Source organism: Nothobranchius furzeri, chromosome 6 (assembly GCF_043380555.1).
Source record: "Nothobranchius furzeri strain GRZ-AD chromosome 6, NfurGRZ-RIMD1, whole genome shotgun sequence".
Taxonomy (NCBI): domain Eukaryota; kingdom Metazoa; phylum Chordata; class Actinopteri; order Cyprinodontiformes; family Nothobranchiidae; genus Nothobranchius; species Nothobranchius furzeri.
In genome coordinates this window covers 54,675,465-54,694,076 of record NC_091746.1, presented here as the reverse complement: position 1 = coordinate 54,694,076, position 18,612 = coordinate 54,675,465, and the positions used below count along the sequence as shown (strand labels likewise).

The 18,612-nt window shown below is 42.0% G+C and overlaps 1 protein-coding gene across 1 annotated transcript in view; it reads left to right on the top strand.

Moving 5' to 3' along the window:
- ass1 (argininosuccinate synthase 1) overlaps positions 1-9,829 on the top strand; it is a 34,192-nt gene extending 24,363 nt beyond the window's left edge. The window contains exons 12-15 of the mRNA XM_015942515.3: positions 1,429-1,560; positions 4,125-4,281; positions 9,346-9,411; positions 9,508-9,829. Of these exons, the coding sequence (XP_015798001.1) occupies positions 1,429-1,560; positions 4,125-4,281; positions 9,346-9,411; positions 9,508-9,556 (404 nt within the window). The 3' untranslated portion in view covers positions 9,557-9,829. The remainder of the gene's footprint in view (positions 1-1,428; positions 1,561-4,124; positions 4,282-9,345; positions 9,412-9,507) is intronic.
- Positions 9,830-18,612: the final 8,783 nt, after the last annotated feature.

Here is an 18,612-nt window from a genome sequence, read left to right as displayed (position 1 = left end):
AGAGGTGGAGCACAAGGTGGCCAAATGGTTGAATAACTACCATGGATTGGATGCGCTGGCCTCTCCTGCAGCAGCAGTGGCGTTGGCACAATAGATGATGGGAGGGAAAGAGCAGGGGGACATGTCATACTTATTTGTGTTGGGTCGTGTTTATCAGCGTGAGGTCGAGGAGGCGGGTGGGACTGAAATGGTTCGTCAAGAATGTTGTCACTGCGCCACAAAACACGGGACAACCTGTGCACCAGACTAATATTTCCCACCTGTCACCACGCTGTCAGACCTCTGACTTGTGCTCTGCCGATGGCCTCGGAAATAGCTTCATCTGTCGATGAACATGTCAAACCGCTGTGAAACTTAAAATGAGTTGTCAAAAGCTTTTATAATGGGTATTTTTTATTTTCATTTCTTTATTTACATGCGCAGCCTGATTATGTTCTTGTTTAGCCCAAAGATGTCGAATGGGATCAGCCCAGGAAGCGTTACATCCTGCAGGCGTGCAGCAGGGCTAGCGCAGGATCGAGTGAAACCTCTAAAACTACTGAGGGTCAGGTCTTCTTAAGCCTAGCTAAAGTGTTGAAGCTTAACCAGAGGTCGGCCAATTATGGGCTCCAGTCTGTTCTACAGCACTTAAGCCAAGTTGTGTTGGAGGGTAGTTTTAACCATTTATCTGATGGAGCCAAAGGAAGTGTCCCTGCACATGAGGCCCGAGCCGTTCCAGCTCAGGTGACGATCTTTTGAAGCTTTAGACTTTCAGTTGTGTCGCTAAGCTCTGGGTTTTTGCCCGTCAGCACATTTACAGATCAGGACCAAAGGTGATGTTTTCAGGGGTTATTCAGTCTTGAGCGGGTTAAAAGAGATTAAAGTGCAGCCATCTCTTAAATCTCTAAGAATACACCATAGCATTACTTTTTTGTCAGAAGATCTGAAACTGCACCCACTTTCTCAAGATTTGTCCTTAGCAGCATTCCCCCTGCTCTTTTGTTTTTAGCTGACATTTAAGTGACAGCTTCATTTCTGCCGTCATGCACCTCATCTTTTCTTCCATCTCCCCTCCCTCCCTTTTCCAGAGGGGGTAAATTGCAGGGTAGGCTGAGCCCTGGTCCAGAATCCAGGCTGGCAGGGGCCTCCTAACCTGTCATTTACCCTGGACAGCCTCGTTCCTGTTTTGTGAGCGTCGTGACGGCCTGTCTGTCACCTTGCTAATGACTAATCGGGCTGTTTGATGCAGTTAGCTTAGATAAATGGGTTTATGCTTCTGAAAATGGCTTTCAAGTCATTACAGTGCCACATTATAAAATGAGTAGAAAGTTTACCAGGCTGATTATTAAAATAATGAATTTTTTAAGATGTTTTTAATATACAACTTACAATTTAGACTTTTATTTTGTGTTTAAGCATTTTTTGTTCTACTTTCTGATTATTTTTCAGGCATATATGAAACTCCAGGAGGCACCGTCCTCCTGAAGGCCCACTTGGACATCGAGACGTTCACCATGGACAAAGAAGTACGTAGGATCAAACAGGGACTTGGTGTCAAGTTCTCTGAACTCGTGTACAATGGTAATTACCTCAAACGTTTCCTCTCAGCTGTACGCCAAACCGCACTGATTCTATTTACCCGTTTAAACAAGATAGAGGCAAACACGCCTCAGATAAGTGCACAAACCCCCTACACGGTCAGTGTGTTTGCCCATGTGTGCGAGCTTTTCCTGGCTCAGGTGTCTTAATCCTCCCCTTCTGCCAAGTCTCCAGTCGTCTGCACCTTCATCCACATAATAGGATCAGTGCCATTACAGGCCGACTGCTAGGCCGCCTCCGTTCTGTCCTCCAGAGACGAGGAGACACAAAGGTGCTCCCTTCAGAAGCAGGGCAGAGATTAAACCCATTGTGGGTTTAAATCATTAATAACTGCAGATTGTAGGCGACTGGTAGTGGGGCTTATGTTAACAATCCACCTGTCCTGCATCTGTTTACAGCAGCATTTACACAAAACAGTTTTCAGATGCTGTAATTTGAGACAAAAAACTCATCAAATACCTTCTTAAGTCTGTTTTAATGCTGTAAAATATGGGATCTAATTAATGATTCATATTATAGATTCTGAGCTGTTAATTTTTTTAAATATAACTTGAAACTGAAATATCAACTGGAAAGTGTTCTTTTGTCGTTTTCTACCCCTCCAAAAAGAAAAGATCTAAAGAATATGTTTCCTGAACCACTTTTTCATTTCAAAGTCCAAAATATGTCCCTGAAGTCCATCAGTTGTCGCGTCCAACACATTGTGCCAATTCAGAAGGAATAAAAGCCGGGGAGTGTCTTTGAACATGGCCAGACGATGAGGTGGAGGTCAGCTGCTGATGAGAGGAGGACCCCCTGCTGAGTGGGGTGTGCCTGACCTCTGAACACATATAGACACATCCCTCTCCCCATCTGTCCCAGAGAACGAAGGTTCAGGTCTGCTAAATGAAAGAGAAGAAAGGAAGGCATGCGTAAACTTCACCTGGAACACAGACTGGGATGCATCTTTTAAAATAAGTTACTGATTCACGTAGAGCCTGTTTATCATTATTGCCTGTGACGGTATAACCTGATCAACATGTACTCGACAGGCTTGTTCAGAAGATACGAAAGAATTTCTGCATGGAATTATTAAATTGTTATGAGATTTGAAAGTGAAAATCATCTTTTTGGTGTGGAGACAGGTCTGATGGCTTTCGTGCATCAGGAAATAATAAATAAACCTACAGGCTGTGCATATTTACACGCACACAAAAGCAAATATGTTTAATTTTTTCATTAAAAAGAAAAAATCTTCTAATATTAGATTTTTCTCTTTAAAGTAACAGTAAGCTAGCCTAGTGAACTAGACCAAATTCTTGCTTTGCAAAGAATGGTCTAGGCATGCTCCACTGGAACCTCAGCAGCTCCTATCAGGACTCTGGCTGGCCAATCACAGCTCTCTAGAGGGGTTTCAAACACATAAAGAGCTGTGATTGGTCCATAATGGTGGGCCAATCATAGTGCTCTATCTGCTTAGTGAACAAATCACAGAGCTTTATCCGCTTTGTGGGCCAATCAGGGCACTCTATATGCCTGGTGGGTGGGATGATGCAACAGAGTGAAACAAGAGTATGTCACATTAATTGTCCAGTGGAATGCGGAGATCATTTGAAAGACAACGGTAGAACCCGCCCCACAACCGAGAGCCGTCAATGGAGCATGGCCAGACTAAATAATACATTTATTTAGTCTGGCTTGCCAGGCTAACAGTAAGCAGTTTCCTGCTCCTACACCCTACTGGTTTAAAATGGAATTACAACTGTCGTAAACAAGCTAATGCTAACAAAGAACTAACACTAACATGAGCCAGCTAATACAAAAATAAACCACCAAGTAAAAAGAGCAACACTGTTGGACACAAAATATTATTACTTACAAGTCCAGTTGCAATAAAGCCAGGTCACCATCAGTCACCCTTTCTTAGCCTCCTTTAGCTCCCTCAAACTAGTGTAGGCCATGCTGAAGTTCACTCTGGTTTTAGCTTATTGCTTCACCTCCAAAGACATTACTCTCTTACTTTTACTTCCAGGCTCCACACTGATGCCAACCAAAAAGCAGACTTTTTTTTTCTTGTGCTTTTTATTGACGATCAGCAAACTGAAAAAGCTAACTGCTAATATGACAGCGTTAAAGCAGGTAAAGAGCTCCCTCTATAGGGCACCTAGCCACTCCACAAAACTGTAAAGTGCAGTATCTGGCCACAAAGAGGGCTGCAGATTGGTGTCAAGTATGAAACTGGTCAAGTTTCTAAGTCAGCAGTCACTGAGATCAATCTTAAAGCTGTAGCTTGAAGTTTAGAAAACTATTTAGTGTTACTTTAAACTGTCCTACATAGAAGTTTTATAGGTGGTGTTGATTTTTTAAAAACTCATTCGCTTTATGTATTTTCTGTTAAAGTAATATTTGTTATGGATTATTTACATCTTTTCTGATTCTTTACAGCTTTTCCCCTCTAGCAGCAATCAAAATAACGAATTGTTTTACACAAAATTCAGTCAAATGTGAGCCCAAACCTGTATTTTATTTTCACCACACAGCCCACAACAGTCATTCCTCTGTTACAGGATTCTGGTACAGTCCTGAGTGTGACTTTGTGCGCCACTGCATAGCCAAGTCCCAGGAGAACGTGGAGGGCAAAGTCCAGCTGTCCATTTTTAAGGGTCAGGTCTACATCCTGGGACGAGAGTCACCCAAGTCTCTGTACAATGAGGAGCTGGTCAGGTAAACAGAGCGTGGAAGAGCTGCACGTGTGTGTGTGTGTGTGTGTGTGTGTGTGTGTGTGTGTGTGTGTGTGTGTGTGTGTGTGTGTGTGTGTGTGTGTGTGTGTGTGTGTGTGTGTGTGTGTGTGTGTGTGTGTGTGTGTGTGTGTGTGTGTGTGTGTGTGTGTGTGTGTGTGTGTGTAAGATAAAGACAAAGTGTGTGTGTGTTTTTGCGCCTGACAGATGTGGGGAGCTGCTCTGGACACAGTGCAGTTATTCCATTTGTTCGCTGATCAGCTTGCTCAAGTTCCCGATGACCCCCGCATCAGCATACTAGACTGACCCTGCCTCACAAAGACATCAGAGAAGTGTCGCACTTAGTCCCTGCAGGGCACCCACCCCAACCCCCTAATGCCCTCTTAGTGGCGGTAACAGTGGGTTTGTTCAGAAGGCTGACCCTTGATGCCCTCTGGGCAGGCTCAGCACTGACCAAAGGAAAACCCCTCCATATGGCTCTCCAGCTCCGCTTAACACACACACACACACTCACGCATACTCCAGTTGTACCCTAAAGTGAGAGAGCTAATAGTGTCTTCAGCCCGAGCAGAGGTGATTTCACTGGGCTTTTAGGAGAAAAGTAACAGGGTGTCATGGGTGTTAAGCAGGTCAGAATGGGAGGGGATGAAAAACACAAAAGAGGTGATAAATACGGTGTTATTTTTTAATGATTACTCTGATTGTTACTCCATAAGTCCATGTTGTGATTGTTTTTGTTTCACTTGTACATTTAGAACATTTTCATTAATGTTTTCATTTTCAAGATGTTTTGTCAGATATTTTTCCAGATCTGCATCTGAGACACTTAAATTGTGCCACCTCTGTGTGGAAAAATACTGAATAATTCTGATCAGACTGGTCAGAGCGAGCAGCTATTCACCTTTAAAACAATTTAAAATTCTAATATTCAAAGCAAACTGTGCAAATTTGCATTTCATGGACTCACTCACGATGGCTCTTGATGGAGAAGGTTGTGTTTAGCCATGAGAGAGCAGAGCACATCTCAGCTAGTAGAAGCTAAAGATTAGCATTGGTAACTCCACAGCATGGCAGAACACATTCAGGCTTGTGGTATTTGAGGTGATGGAACATCAGCATTGCAGAGCAAAGAAGCCAGCGAAACAGTTGCATTGCTGTTAGCCAATCAGAGGCGAGATGTTCAAAAATCATGAATATTAATGAGTCAGACTTCAAAACCTGCCGTTTTGCACCTCCCTCTCCTCCGGCTAACTTCTCCTTCCAGAAATAGGAGTGCAAGAGTTTTATTTATATATTTATTTATTTATTTTAACATCAGACCACTGCAGAGTTATTGAAAAACGAGTGAAGGCCTACTCTAATGACACTGACCTTAACCTGGCTTTTAGATTGCAGCAATTTTTTTTATCATTTGGAGTCTGTTCCAATTTTAACTTGCCGTTAGCTATTCTGCTCAATCTAAACTCATCTCATTTTCCTTAAACTGAGGTCATGCAAAGAGTTGGCTACAACAGGTAAGATGGGGATTGTTCAAAACAGAAACTCGCTCTAAATAATCTGAACTTTATCTTTAAAGTGACACTGAGCAGTTTCCCGCTTCTCCGCTCTATTGGTTGAAAGTGGAATTACAACTGTCATAAACAACCCTGTTGCAGCCTGCTGTAGTTAGCACTAACAATGAGCTTACACTAACATCAGCCAATTAATAAACCATAAAGTTAAAAGATCCACAATTGTTGGACAAAACATATTACTTACAAGTCAGTAGGAACAAAGCCAGGTCACAATCAGTCTGATTTTGTTGCCTTAGCTCCCTCTAACTAGGGTTAGCTGTGCCAATGTTTGCTCCAGTTTAGCTCTTTGCCTTGCCTACAAAGACTTTACTCTCTTACTTTTACTTCCAGGCTCCGCCTTGATGCCAACAAAACAAGCAAACTTCTTTTTCTTTTTATTGACAGTCGGCAAACTGAAAATGCTAACTTCTAGCATTAAAGCTAATAGCCATAAAGCAGGTAAAGAGCTCCTAGAACCCCTACCTGCTATAAACTATCAAGTGCCGTTTTTAGTCAGCAGAGGGCTGCATAGTGGTGTCAGAAATGAAACTAGTCAAGTTTCTAGCACAGCAACCACTGAGATCCATGTTAAAGTTCTAGCTAAAAGTTTTTTTTAAATCTATTGGTACTTTTAACCAAATATCTGTAATGTCCAAAAGGGTAAAATTTTCACCATCTACATAGACCAACATAGTGACCTTTCATCTACAGAAATAAATCCACTTTCTATTTGGCCTTCCAAACCCAGAAGGTTCTGCAGTGCGTGTTTACATACCATGAAAACAAAACATTCAAACAAACATTCTCACCTTAGGTACTTGCACTCACGCCAGACGTCAGCATTCTTCACTCTGAATGAGTGAAGACTCCACGATGTTATAGTTATAAGTTAAATAATCATATGTGATGAATGAACAAGACGTTTAAATCAAATGTTTGAATAATCTGTGCTTAAATCAATGAATTTGAAATGATTATTGTTTATACAATGATCCAATTATATCACAAATCACTATGTGTTTGATTTAACAAGTTAATCATTGTTTACACTCATACACATTACAATAAGATACATATTAAGGTTAAAAATGTCTTTGTATCTGCAAGAAGGCGTGGCTTTCTGAGGGATGTTGGTAAATCTACTCAGAAACGTGTCAAATTCTGATTTGCCAAACTTGGTCAGAAATCATAACAAAGTAGTTTAATAAAACAAGAATTACTTACCGAGTAATTCAGTTTCTTGCTGACCCTCGAACCGGCCAATTCGGGAAAGAAGCCTTTCGAAACCATCTTCTCCTTTGACCTCCTGTCAAAGCCTCTCTGCAATGCTGCGGCTGATACCAGACAACCAGCTCTCTAAGAGCCAAGCAAACATCAACCTTAGACTCAAATAAGCATCCCAGCTTCCTGCCTTCACCTCAAGGGATCTCAGACTGGACGGGTCTTATTGGAGCTATCTATGGGTTCCTGATATCAGATGTTCACTCCACCGGCAGTGACCATCGACCCCCCCGGATCGAGCGAGAACCTCCACACCAAGGGTGCGTAGACTTGGCACGACAGATTGCGTCTGATGCTGTTTTAATAAACGACTCTCTAGTTTAAAACAACAAAAAAATTCTTTTATACCCAGATTTCACAATTTCTCTCAGATACAAAGAACGGTTGCTACAACATCTAGCTTCCATTACATCACCTCACATCCACCACACCACATCTCATTATTCATATTATAGGAGACATATACATGTTTATTGATGTGTTTTTGGTGGGTTTATTGGTTGTAAACGGAGATCAGTGTCAGGTCAGGTGATCATGGGTGGGGATTTAACATCATCTCGAGCACCTGCTCAGATAATATGGGAAAAGGAGGAGTGGCTGAGCGTGTTGCCGCATATTTTTGCTGACCGTCAGTTGATCGCTGTGATAATTGTACTGTTTGATTTTGAGCATGTTATTTTTCGAGTTAATTGGATTTACTTTAATAAAGTTTTTGGAAACGCAAGTTTGGAATCGCAGCTGATGTTTGTAAAGAGCGCGTCACGCCAGCCCGACTCAACCTCTCAAGTGGCTTTTAGTTTGCCTCTGAAGTCTTAGAAATACATATCTTGTCATGTACAAATTGTTAGTTTAGGAAAAATAATTATTCATTTTATAAACTATATACCTGACTCTGTCCGAATTAATACGAAGTGTGTTTATGGTCCCTGAATAAGCAAAGAACATTAGAATCTTCTGATTAAACATTCAAAGATCAATCAGATTAATATTTCATATTTGTATGGAATGTCACATCTTATTGGTCATATGTATTAATTGCTACATATCTAATTCTGATTTATTTCAGTATGTATGTGATTTTTTTAAATTAAAATTAAGAGAATTAGTAAAACATTTCTGTTTCTGTTAGACAATAACTTATACGTACCTGGCATCGATACACCTGAAGCAGCACACACTTAATTACCACTGAGTGAGATCCTGCTAGAGTCAGACGTATACACAGACATACACACATTGACCAGATTAGGCATGAAACCCCTGCTGACATCCTGTTGGCTCGCCACGGGCAACAGTAAATGGCGTCATTAACACAGTGGTAACACAGTCCCTCACCGCACCCATCTGAGACAGAAATGTCACCCTCCTCGCTCTCGACCAGCTTTACTCTCAATTAAGACTGCAGGGTTTCTTAAAGGCAAACACAATCACATGCTTACACACACACACACACACACACACACACACACACACACACACACACACACAAAGTGCCAAATTCTTTGTGGCCGCTCACTCATAATGGCGTTCAGGTGCCGGGTAGGGAGCCTTTTATTGAGAGTTGATGATTCAGTTGTCGTCATTTCTTTTTTTAGTGTTTATCCTATCATTTGTTGGCAATTTCCTCTTTTGCTAAATGCTTTTAAAGAATGAGCGCAAGCTCTACCTCGGGAGTTGGGGGTGTCAAAAGGAGGAAAAGACTCGGTAAGGGAGTGTATTAAACACTGCAGGTAGAAACTGCTGTAATTACACGGCATTCTTTGTAAGGTTCTTGCACAAAGAGCAGCTTCAGCGTTCAACACAAAGTTATAGATTCAGGACTTATTTAACAAAAGAAGTGGGCAAACTGGAAGGCAAACATCAGATTTAAAAAATCATCTCAGCAACATGGCTCACAGTTGATATGATGGGATTGTTTTTATCAGAGTTTTGAGGATCTTTGGTGGGGTTCTGTACATGTTCTGTTATATTGATTCTCCATCGCTTAGTACAAAAGGTGCCAAGCAGGTGCGTTTAAAGGAAAATCAATCAGAACATTATTTCCAAATAGCCGATCATCAGCGATTCAGTTTATCCCAGCGGGTGAGAAGGCTCTGTGTTGCTTATTTTTACAGCAATCTCAAATCTCTTTTTAGTTATTGATTTCTCTTGCGATTTGCCCTTCATTAACCTGGAATTTGAACACTGAATTTTATTTTATTTTTTTGTCATTCCAGCATGGACGTGCAAGGAGACTATGACCCGTGTGATGCCTCTGGATTCATCAGAATAAATGCTGTCAGGTTAGCACCACTTGAATCTCCAAGATATTTCTCAAGATTTGCAGAAGTGCTTTAAAATATCTATTGAATGTCTCATTACCTGTTTTTCCTCAACAGGTTGAGGGAGCATTGCCGTCTGCAGGGTTTTTCTGACCCCAAACCGTAACCGTTGCACTTCATTGTGATGGGTAAAAAAGTTGTGCCTTTTTGTCTATTGTAGGTTGTCATAGCATCGGGGTTGTAGAACACCAGGTTCAACTGCTCTCCAATTGATCAAAAGAAGTGAATCAAATAAAATGTGTTGTATTTACAGAATCAGTTCTGTAGCTGTTTTAGAAAACACTGCACAAAATCGTGTGTGCAGGTGTTTTATTTGCAGTGCAGTCATCCTTAGTTCAATATAATGAACTAATGTTTGGAATAAAAGAAGTAAATTGTGTTTTCTTGTTGCTTGAATTTTTATTTGTTAAAGCTACAATGCTTATTTACTTGTTTAGTTGCAAACACTGATGTGCATGAGTTGCTGATGGTGTAATTGATGCAGCAGTTCATGTCTTAAGCAGACATCCAGTTTATTAATGCCTGCCTGTTTAAGGCTGTACCTGCTAACCTTGAAGATTCAGTGTCTTATTTATGATATGCAGATGGAGGGCGCAACAGACCTAAGTGATTACCAATGCCCAGCTGAGCAGAAGCTATTTCTGCTGAGCTCAGTTGGAAGAAAAACCAATTGGTATGTTTATTTCATTTCTCAGCCTGGGGTCTCAACATTTAGACAGTAGAGGAAATAATTGTGTACAAATATTTGGTACGCTGAGACTCATTTTTGTATTTTTCTTTAGTGTTGGGTCACTTGTGGATGAAGGTAATGCTTGCAAACATTACAGGACAGACTTATTCAACCAGCAATGATCCACAGACCTTAAAAAGAGGAATAAGTCAGCCATAACTGCAAAAAAGGTCTAATAATCACATGAAACTTATTCTGAAAAACGTTTCGATCTCATTTAAAAAACATTAAAATTCAAGGACTATTAATAAGAATATTAAAACCTAAAAATATTGTCATCAAGGTGACTTTCACATACCTGGGAACAGTCATGTTTTAAGATGGAAATCTGCAGATTTGTAACTTTTCTCCAGAAGTGCTTTGAGAAAAACATATTTTTCTAAGTATTGTGAAAAGGTAAAAAGATAAAAAAGTGAACAGCAAGTGCAAAACATAAAAGGAAGACATTTACATTATTATAGTTCTGAGGTCAATAAAAACATGTTGATAAAGTTCTTTGCTCAAAATCTCACAAAGAAATTTAAGCTGTTTTAGTCATTAGTTTCAGTACCTGTCACAATGAGCCATTTCACGGCTTTGTAACTTTCATCTCAGTGTGGAGTTGCTGCTCCTCCAGCAGCAACTCTTGCACATGAGAGGTGGTTCTATTCTAATTTCCCCATTTGTGACATCACAAATGGGGACCTTTTGAAACCACTTTTTTTAGCCACATAATTCCTCAAAACAGACAGAAAACTTTTTTTTGTCATGTTTGTGTGTATTCACTCTTAGAAATGAAATGTTGAATTTATAGCTAGTTCCACCTGACTTAGTTGCTTAAATGTCAAGAGTAATTCTCAATGACTACAGACCTGTGGCTCTGACATCTGTGGTCACGAAGTTATTTGAGCACCTGGTTCTCCCCCCACCTCAAGACCCTCACAGCCCCCCTTCTGGACCCCTGGGAGTTTGCCTACAGAGCCAACAGTTCTGTAGATGATGCCATCAACATGGCTATATACTAGATCCTGCAGCATCTGAATGCCCGAGTATGCCAGGATCATGTTTAGGGCTGCAACAACGAATCGATAAATTCGATGAAAATCGATTACTAAAAGCGTTGGCAACGAATTGCGTCATCGATTCGTTGTGTCGCACAACTCTTCCAAAAGCGCCCCCCCCCCCCCCCCTCCCGCCCGCCGTTGCGCGCAGACCAGAGCAAGTCAGATCAGCGCGAGGGAGAGCCGGCAGATCAGCGCGAGGGAGAGCCGCAGATCAGCGAGGGAGAGCCGGCAGATCAGCGCGAGGGAGAGCCGCAGATCAGCGCGAGGGAGAGCCGGCAGATCAGCGCGAGGGAGAGCCGGCAGACTTGCGCTGCTGCGAACCGGTTCCGCATTGTTGCACAGCGATCCAGGCAGCTGCTTCCAGCGCACGGTCCATTCTCAAAGTGGCGCAACCAAAAAACTATAATTAGCACACGATCGTTCATGTCCGCACATGTTCTCTATTTTCTGTCTTATTTGTGCCTGAAGCTCGCTACTGCGGAGCTCATCACCTGTGCTGTGGTGATGTCACCTCACGCAGCATCGAAAACGCCCTCTGCGCTTTTCGGTCAGGAGATCCCTTTGATCTGCTCAAAAGTAACCGATGAGGTGAAAAGGTAAGAATCCAGGCAACAGATTTTCTGGAGAATTATGAGGAGATGCAGGAAGATGAGAGACAGACAGGACAGGAAAATAGTTAAATAAAAACAAGAAAACAAAACAAAGTGTTGAAAAGTCAAATGTAGGTAGATTTATCTCCACGACACGTTTTTACCAGTAAAAAAATAAGTTATACACATGTCATATTTATACATCTGATACAATTCAGATCACCTTCAAAACTCAGTCACACACCCAGGGCCGTTTCAAGACATTTTGGGGGCCAAGGCAAAATGCCCCCCCCCCCCCCCCATAACTGGGCTCCCCAGAAGCCTCTGTGTAATCCATGCCCTCTCCAGGAGTGTTAGTTATACAGTGTTTATAAAAGCCCCTCAGACATTACTGACATGTTCTAATATTATCAGATGAAAAACTAAATTATCAGACATGCTGTCTCATCTGCTTCTTTTAAAAACTTGCAAAAAGTAACAAAACCATTTGAAAGCCACTATTTGTGGATTCTCTGAAAGTTTCCATGGAGTGTGTGACAACTTATTTTTTCATTGATCCTATCGTCTAATCTCACAGCTGAAACAAGCATCCTTAATAATCTGTGCACAGGAAGCTTACCAATGCTGTAGTAAAACAAAAGGTATAATAATTTATTATTAATAAAACCTTGTTGCAGCACTAAAGCAGAAAAATTAGATTTTGCATTAAATATGCAAAATATTTACATATGAATAGTTTTAGAGCCCTTTAATTGGCAGAATCTGATATTAATTTAGTTCTTACAAAAAATGGGTCCCAACATGGTTTGTGTGGCGTTGCCATAGTGTGACGTCATAGGCACAGATCCCCTGTCCTCTTGTTTGGAAATGGAAATATGGTCACCCTATATTAAACAAACTGTCCACCCGGGCTTTTGCGCTGCACAGAGACGCTTCGCTGCCTACGACTGAATGTCAGTTGAGAGTCAGTCTCATGCAGACTGACCAATGAAGAGAGGGCCTCAAGTTAAGACCCTCTCCTCATTGGTCAGTCCACACGAGGTGGGTCAAAGGTTACTCTGGGCGGGTTACGTGTTGTCAGGCATTCAAGTATTGAGTATATTTACTGCACATTACAGTAAAATATTCTGTATGTGACCACATTATGGTGATCCTTGGGTCGTGATGATGGAGCCCTTGAATATTGTTGCCCAGGGTACAACAAAGTGTTAATCTGGCCCTGGTTCCGCCGTCACATTCCCGCAGAAACTGGTTGATCACACCGGGGCCAGACTACTAGCATGTGGTTTTACAACCACAATGTCCTCAGAAGCAAAAACGCTTTTAAAAGGGAGGGAGGAGTCCTAACTGTTGCTGCAGGCGTGTTGTGTGAGAGTGCAGTTATATACTGGTTAATATATTTTTGGGTTCAGTTGCTTTCATGTGGCCTAATGTGAGTCTATTTGGGATCATTGGAATGATCAGCAGCATTTCTTGATGTGACTTTATGGCAGTTGCCCAGGGCATCATCGCAAGGAGGATGGCATTCATTTACTTTTGTTTTATTTGGTATTTTTTCAGTCAGTTTTGGAAATAGTGATCAATTTTGATTAATTCACAGCCTATGTTTAATTACATTTAAAATAAATATTAACAGATGAGATCAAACAAAACAGATGAGAATTGCCCTTAAGCTGTTTAACTTGGACCAAGCATTTTAGGTCACAGATAGATGTAGCTTAGGGTCTCTGTCTATACACCTTATAAGACAATTTAGGTGATGGCATGTTGTTTTTCTGCTATTGAACTGTTTTCTAATAATGTTGTGTTAAATAAAGTGAAGGAAGGAGAGAAATAACGTTTCCCTAGCAGTTTTTAAAAATTTCCCCATGTAATCCGATTAATCGATTAATCGTGTCGAGACCCCATCCGATTAATCGATTATCCAAATAATCGTTTGTTGCAGCCCTAATCATGTTTGTTGACTTCAGCTCTGCCTTCAACCCAATCCTCCCAGACCTCCTCCAAGACAAAATGTCCCAGATGAACGGGCATGATCCCTTCTGCAGATGGATCACTGCCTTCCTGATGAACAAGTGAGGCTGGGGAAGAATGTCTTGGACCTACAGACCATCAGCACCAGTTTCCCTCAGGGCTGTGTTCTCTCCCTGTACACCAACAGCTGCACCTCCAACCACGAGTCTGTAAAGCTTATCAAGTTTGCAGACGACAACACTGTCATTGGACTAATCTACGGGGATGTCTGCTTACAGAAACTAGGTAAAACGGCTGGTGTCCTGGTGCAGCCACAACAACCTGTTGCTAAATGCCCAGAAGACAGCGGAAGTTGTTGTGGACTTTAGGAACCACACAGGCCTACTCATAAGCCCTACTGATAAGTTTGAAAATAAGAAAACTGAAAAGTTCTTAATGTCTGAAAATTAACAGCTTGAACCATTCACAAGACCTGAATCTGTTTCACAGCAGCTGAATTGCATTGTGGGTGATGTAGTAGGGACCTTCAAGTTTAACTTCCCTGGGTTCTTAAAGGCTTGCATCATGCTGTCTGTGTTTTAGTTGTTAGGTTTCAGCTCATCTTGTTCTCTGTGATATTTAACCCCTCACAGCTGCCTCGCTGCCACTCCCTTACTCCACCCTCTGAAAGGTGTCAGTCCTGCATTGAAGGACCCGGTGCGCCGCGGGCTCCATGATGAAAGTCCACAGGAACAGTGGACCCCCTGCCAGGTCTAATGGGCAGTGAGGAGCCCTCGGACCCTTTCAGTCCTACAATGCCCCTCAACCCCTGTTCAATTACACGGCAGGCGTCTCAGTCATTGATTGGTCAATTACCAGCCAAGCCCCTGCATTTACTGTCGCACATGCACAGGTTTCAGGATAATCAGTGTCCCTAAAATTGCTCGGTTGGAATCGAGGGATGGATGGAGAGGTTTTCAGGTTAGTAAGTCAAGCTTAAGGGGAAGCAGGAGAGACATGGACAACTATCATGTTTGGACTGGATTAAGCGGCTGTACTGACCTTTTAACTTTGTTTTTGGAAAGCTATGATCCGGTGGAATTTGTCTGAAATAAAATCAGCCTTGTGTATCTGTGATTATAGACAACAGATGTGCAGAAAGTTCCAGGCACTGTTCATAGTTTATTTATGGTTCTGTGTCATTTTGGGATCTTTATAGTAATTTAACTCACTTTACACTTTTTTTATTTTGCTTGTGTCTGTTTTGCTAATTATTCTAGTCTTCATTGAAGGAGATGCATTATGCAAAACTCACCTTTTGCATCCTTTTGTTCTGCCATGTGGGTCTACTGCTTCTTTAAACACTCCAAGCATGGAAAATAAAACATCAGTTTTCTGTCAGTGTTTGTTTTCAGCAATTAAGTGAAAAAATGAGCTGTTTTTTTGGTGGGGACACTCATCTCTCCAGGCTGGTGGAACAGCGACTCTACTCCAAGCCCCTTATGGATTTCAGAGCTTCTCAGCTTATAGCAGAGCGGAAGATAGATGATGTGGCCAGCTCCAGCTGGTTTTCTTAAAGTGACAGAGCCCTGATACGGCTCATTCTAAAAGGTATCGAGCCTTTCAAGAAGCACTACAGCACCTTTGCATTAAGCTAGTTAATCCTGATACCTCAACATGTTCACATTTTTATTATGTTAACTTTGTATTTCAGTTTGTAGTTTATACTTGTCTCATTACCACGATGTTTACATGATACTTTTACATTTTTACACTTTAAATCGGCTGTGTGTGAGAGAGCGAGAGTGTGTGTGTCTTGCAATTTTACTACCTCTTACGTAAGCTGTATTTAGGGAGCACAAAGACAATGTCGTTGTACACCTGTGCAATGACTAAATTATCTTGAATGTTGAAGAATAAAACTGCTGAAATTGCCTTGTGTGAGTAGGATTTTGTGCAAACTTCATAAACATGGTTTGTGTCAGTTTTGACCGGCGGTGGCACGTGGTTTGAAGGAGAGGCAAACAAATAAATCAGGTTGAGGTGGCTTTATTGCAACATCTTTGTCACCAACACCAACATTCACTGCCTTTTATACCTAAGTGACTGATTGGAAGAAACCAAGAAGAGGGGTAATCAAAGAAATAATAACTAAATAATATTTACAGAACCCAACTACCAAAATAATAAATGGTACCAAACATTTACATAAATACAAATTATACTAAATAAATCCAAGTTCAATCAAACAAAAGAAACTAGATTTCACATAACTCCTCCAAGAATCACACCTCCTTATTTAAGTGGTATGATCCAGCAGCTTAAAAGCAGCACCTGGGACACCAACTTCCCTTTGCTGCCCCGCCCTGCTGAGGAGACAACACCAGAAAGGTGAGTGAAACTTGAGATTAACTTAAACACAAATTGACATTTAACAAACATTCCTTTTTACACAGGAAGGGTGGCCAGTCCCTCTGCTTCTAAAGAATCTGTTTTAAATGTCCAACAAAAAATAAATAACTTCAATAACAAAACCTTTTGTCTGTAACTCAATCAGAAACAAATCATAATGAATGGAACCCCTGGTCTCCATTACAGTTTGTATCAACCATAGGACTATTATAATTTTGGTGAAAAAAGTTATATGCCCCCTTTAGTTCCTGAAGGAGTTGAGTCCTCTTTTGTTGGTTGCTTTGCAACTTTTGAAAAACGCTCCAATTTTTTTCAATGTTTTTTCTTCTATTTGTTTTTATTTTTTTACATATTGTCATGCTGGGAGGCAGTTTCTTGACCCACGACATGCAGTATCACACACAGAACAGGTGAGTGTAAAAAAGGATTTATTATAAATGAGGATCTAAAGGAGTAGCAATGGGAACTGAAGATGCTGCGTACTGGTAGCAGGATTCCAAGGTGGGGTTCTGGGGGAGGAGACAGTGAGTTTCCAGAAGGACTATGGAGATACTGGCTGAGATTGGAGCTTACTGTTTCCGGTAGAGGTGGGCGGCAAGGAGGGGGCTTGGTCAGGTCCGGGAGAGCTGAAGGGGTCCAGAAAGCGAAGTCCAGTTTGTCCAAAAAGGTGAGGCAGGTGTGGGTGTTGGTGAAGGCAGGTGAGCGGCTGAGAGAGGACGGCCAGGGGAACAGCAGTGTGAGCTGTAGTGCAGGAATCCAAGCTGGTTGTGGAGATGGAGTGGGAAACCTGGAGGAGAACAGGGGAGAATTGTCTGAACTTTCAGGCGACAGGTTTTCTAACAAGATGAACAAACTTGAGGCAGGTCAAGTGGCTAGAGCTACCCAAACAGAGTAATCATCCGGCATGGTGTGTTGTCACACTGCTCCTTAAAGCCCCTGGGCCTTGATGACAGGATCAGCTGCAACTGGTTGCTTTCAGACACACCCACCTGCAGACAAGACTCGGAGGACAAACATGATTACTGGCAGGCAGCTCACCACGGACCATGACATTTGTATTGTAATTTTTGGTCTCAATTAAGTATTTTTGTATTTGAAGATTTAGAGGAGAATCGGCTCCTCTAAATCCAAGACCATGGTCTTGAGTTGGCAAAGAACAGAATGCCTTCTCCAGGTCAGGGACAAGGTCCTGCCTCGAATGGAGGAGTTAAGGTATCTCAAGGTCATGTTCACAAGTGAGGGAAAGATGGAGCATGAGAGTGATAAGCAGATTGGTGCTCCAGCTGCTAAAATGCGGACGTTGCACTGTGTCGTGGTGAAGAGAGGTTTGCTAGAAGGCAAAGCTCACAATTTATCGGTTGAGCTTCGTTCGTTCACCTTAGGTCATGAGCTTTGGGGGGTGACCGAAAGAATGAGATCGTGGATCGCAGACAGTTGAGGTGGCTCGAGCATCTGATTAGGATGCCTCCTGGGACGCCTCCCCAATGAGGTTTTCTGGGCACATACAAAAGGGGGGAGACCCAAAGAAAGACCTTGGGGTTCCCCCGGGGGAGCTGGCCCAAGTGGTTTGGGAGAGGGAAGTCTGGGACTCTCCGTTTAGACTGCTGCCTCCATGACCTGACCCCAGATTATCAGAAAGATGACGGATGAATCCATTTTTTAAATTTTGATCTCTTTCTAAATACTTGAGGCCAGTTTTAGAAGTTGCGTATCTTTCACTCCCACATTTAGAATCTTTTTGTAATTATGGATCTCTTTATATTAACTTTGCCCATAAATTTTCTTCTATTTGCCATCTCCGCGTGTCTTTGTTCTACGACATTTTGCAGGTAAAACTCAGAGGGCTCCTACATATTTAGTCAGTAATCCATCTACAGGTGTAGGAAATAATATGGTGGGCTTTGCCCACCCCCACATCTGTTAATGTGTTCTTAGCTACACATCCACTTTCTTATTCATGTACCCCATCTCATATTCCACCTCCTACCTGCCCGCTCAGCCAGCCAGGTAGGAAAACTAGCCGACACCTGACCAAGGGAATTAATCATCCTTGACCCCGGACCAATTACCCATCATTACCCACTCGGTGTCCACCTCTCAGGGGACAGCTGTGTAACAATAGCGCAACATGAAAGTCAGCGACAGCACAGGACCGGGTCCTAATGGATGTGTGAGCGTGTCTCCTCAAGACTCCAGGTTGACTAACCTTCAAGTCCATGTCACTCTCCAACAGGGCGCGTACAAAGGAGGCTTTTGTTCCTGATCAGAGTGCATGACCTCCTGAGATGAACGGGGCAGGGCTCCTGGCAATGAAAGGGCATTCATTCTAAACATCATTGATTCTGAGTTTTCTGGTGGCAAAATAGAATTTGTGGATTTGTATTCATAAATATTAAAACTTTATTAAAAAACAATCTAAACCTGATTGTGATTC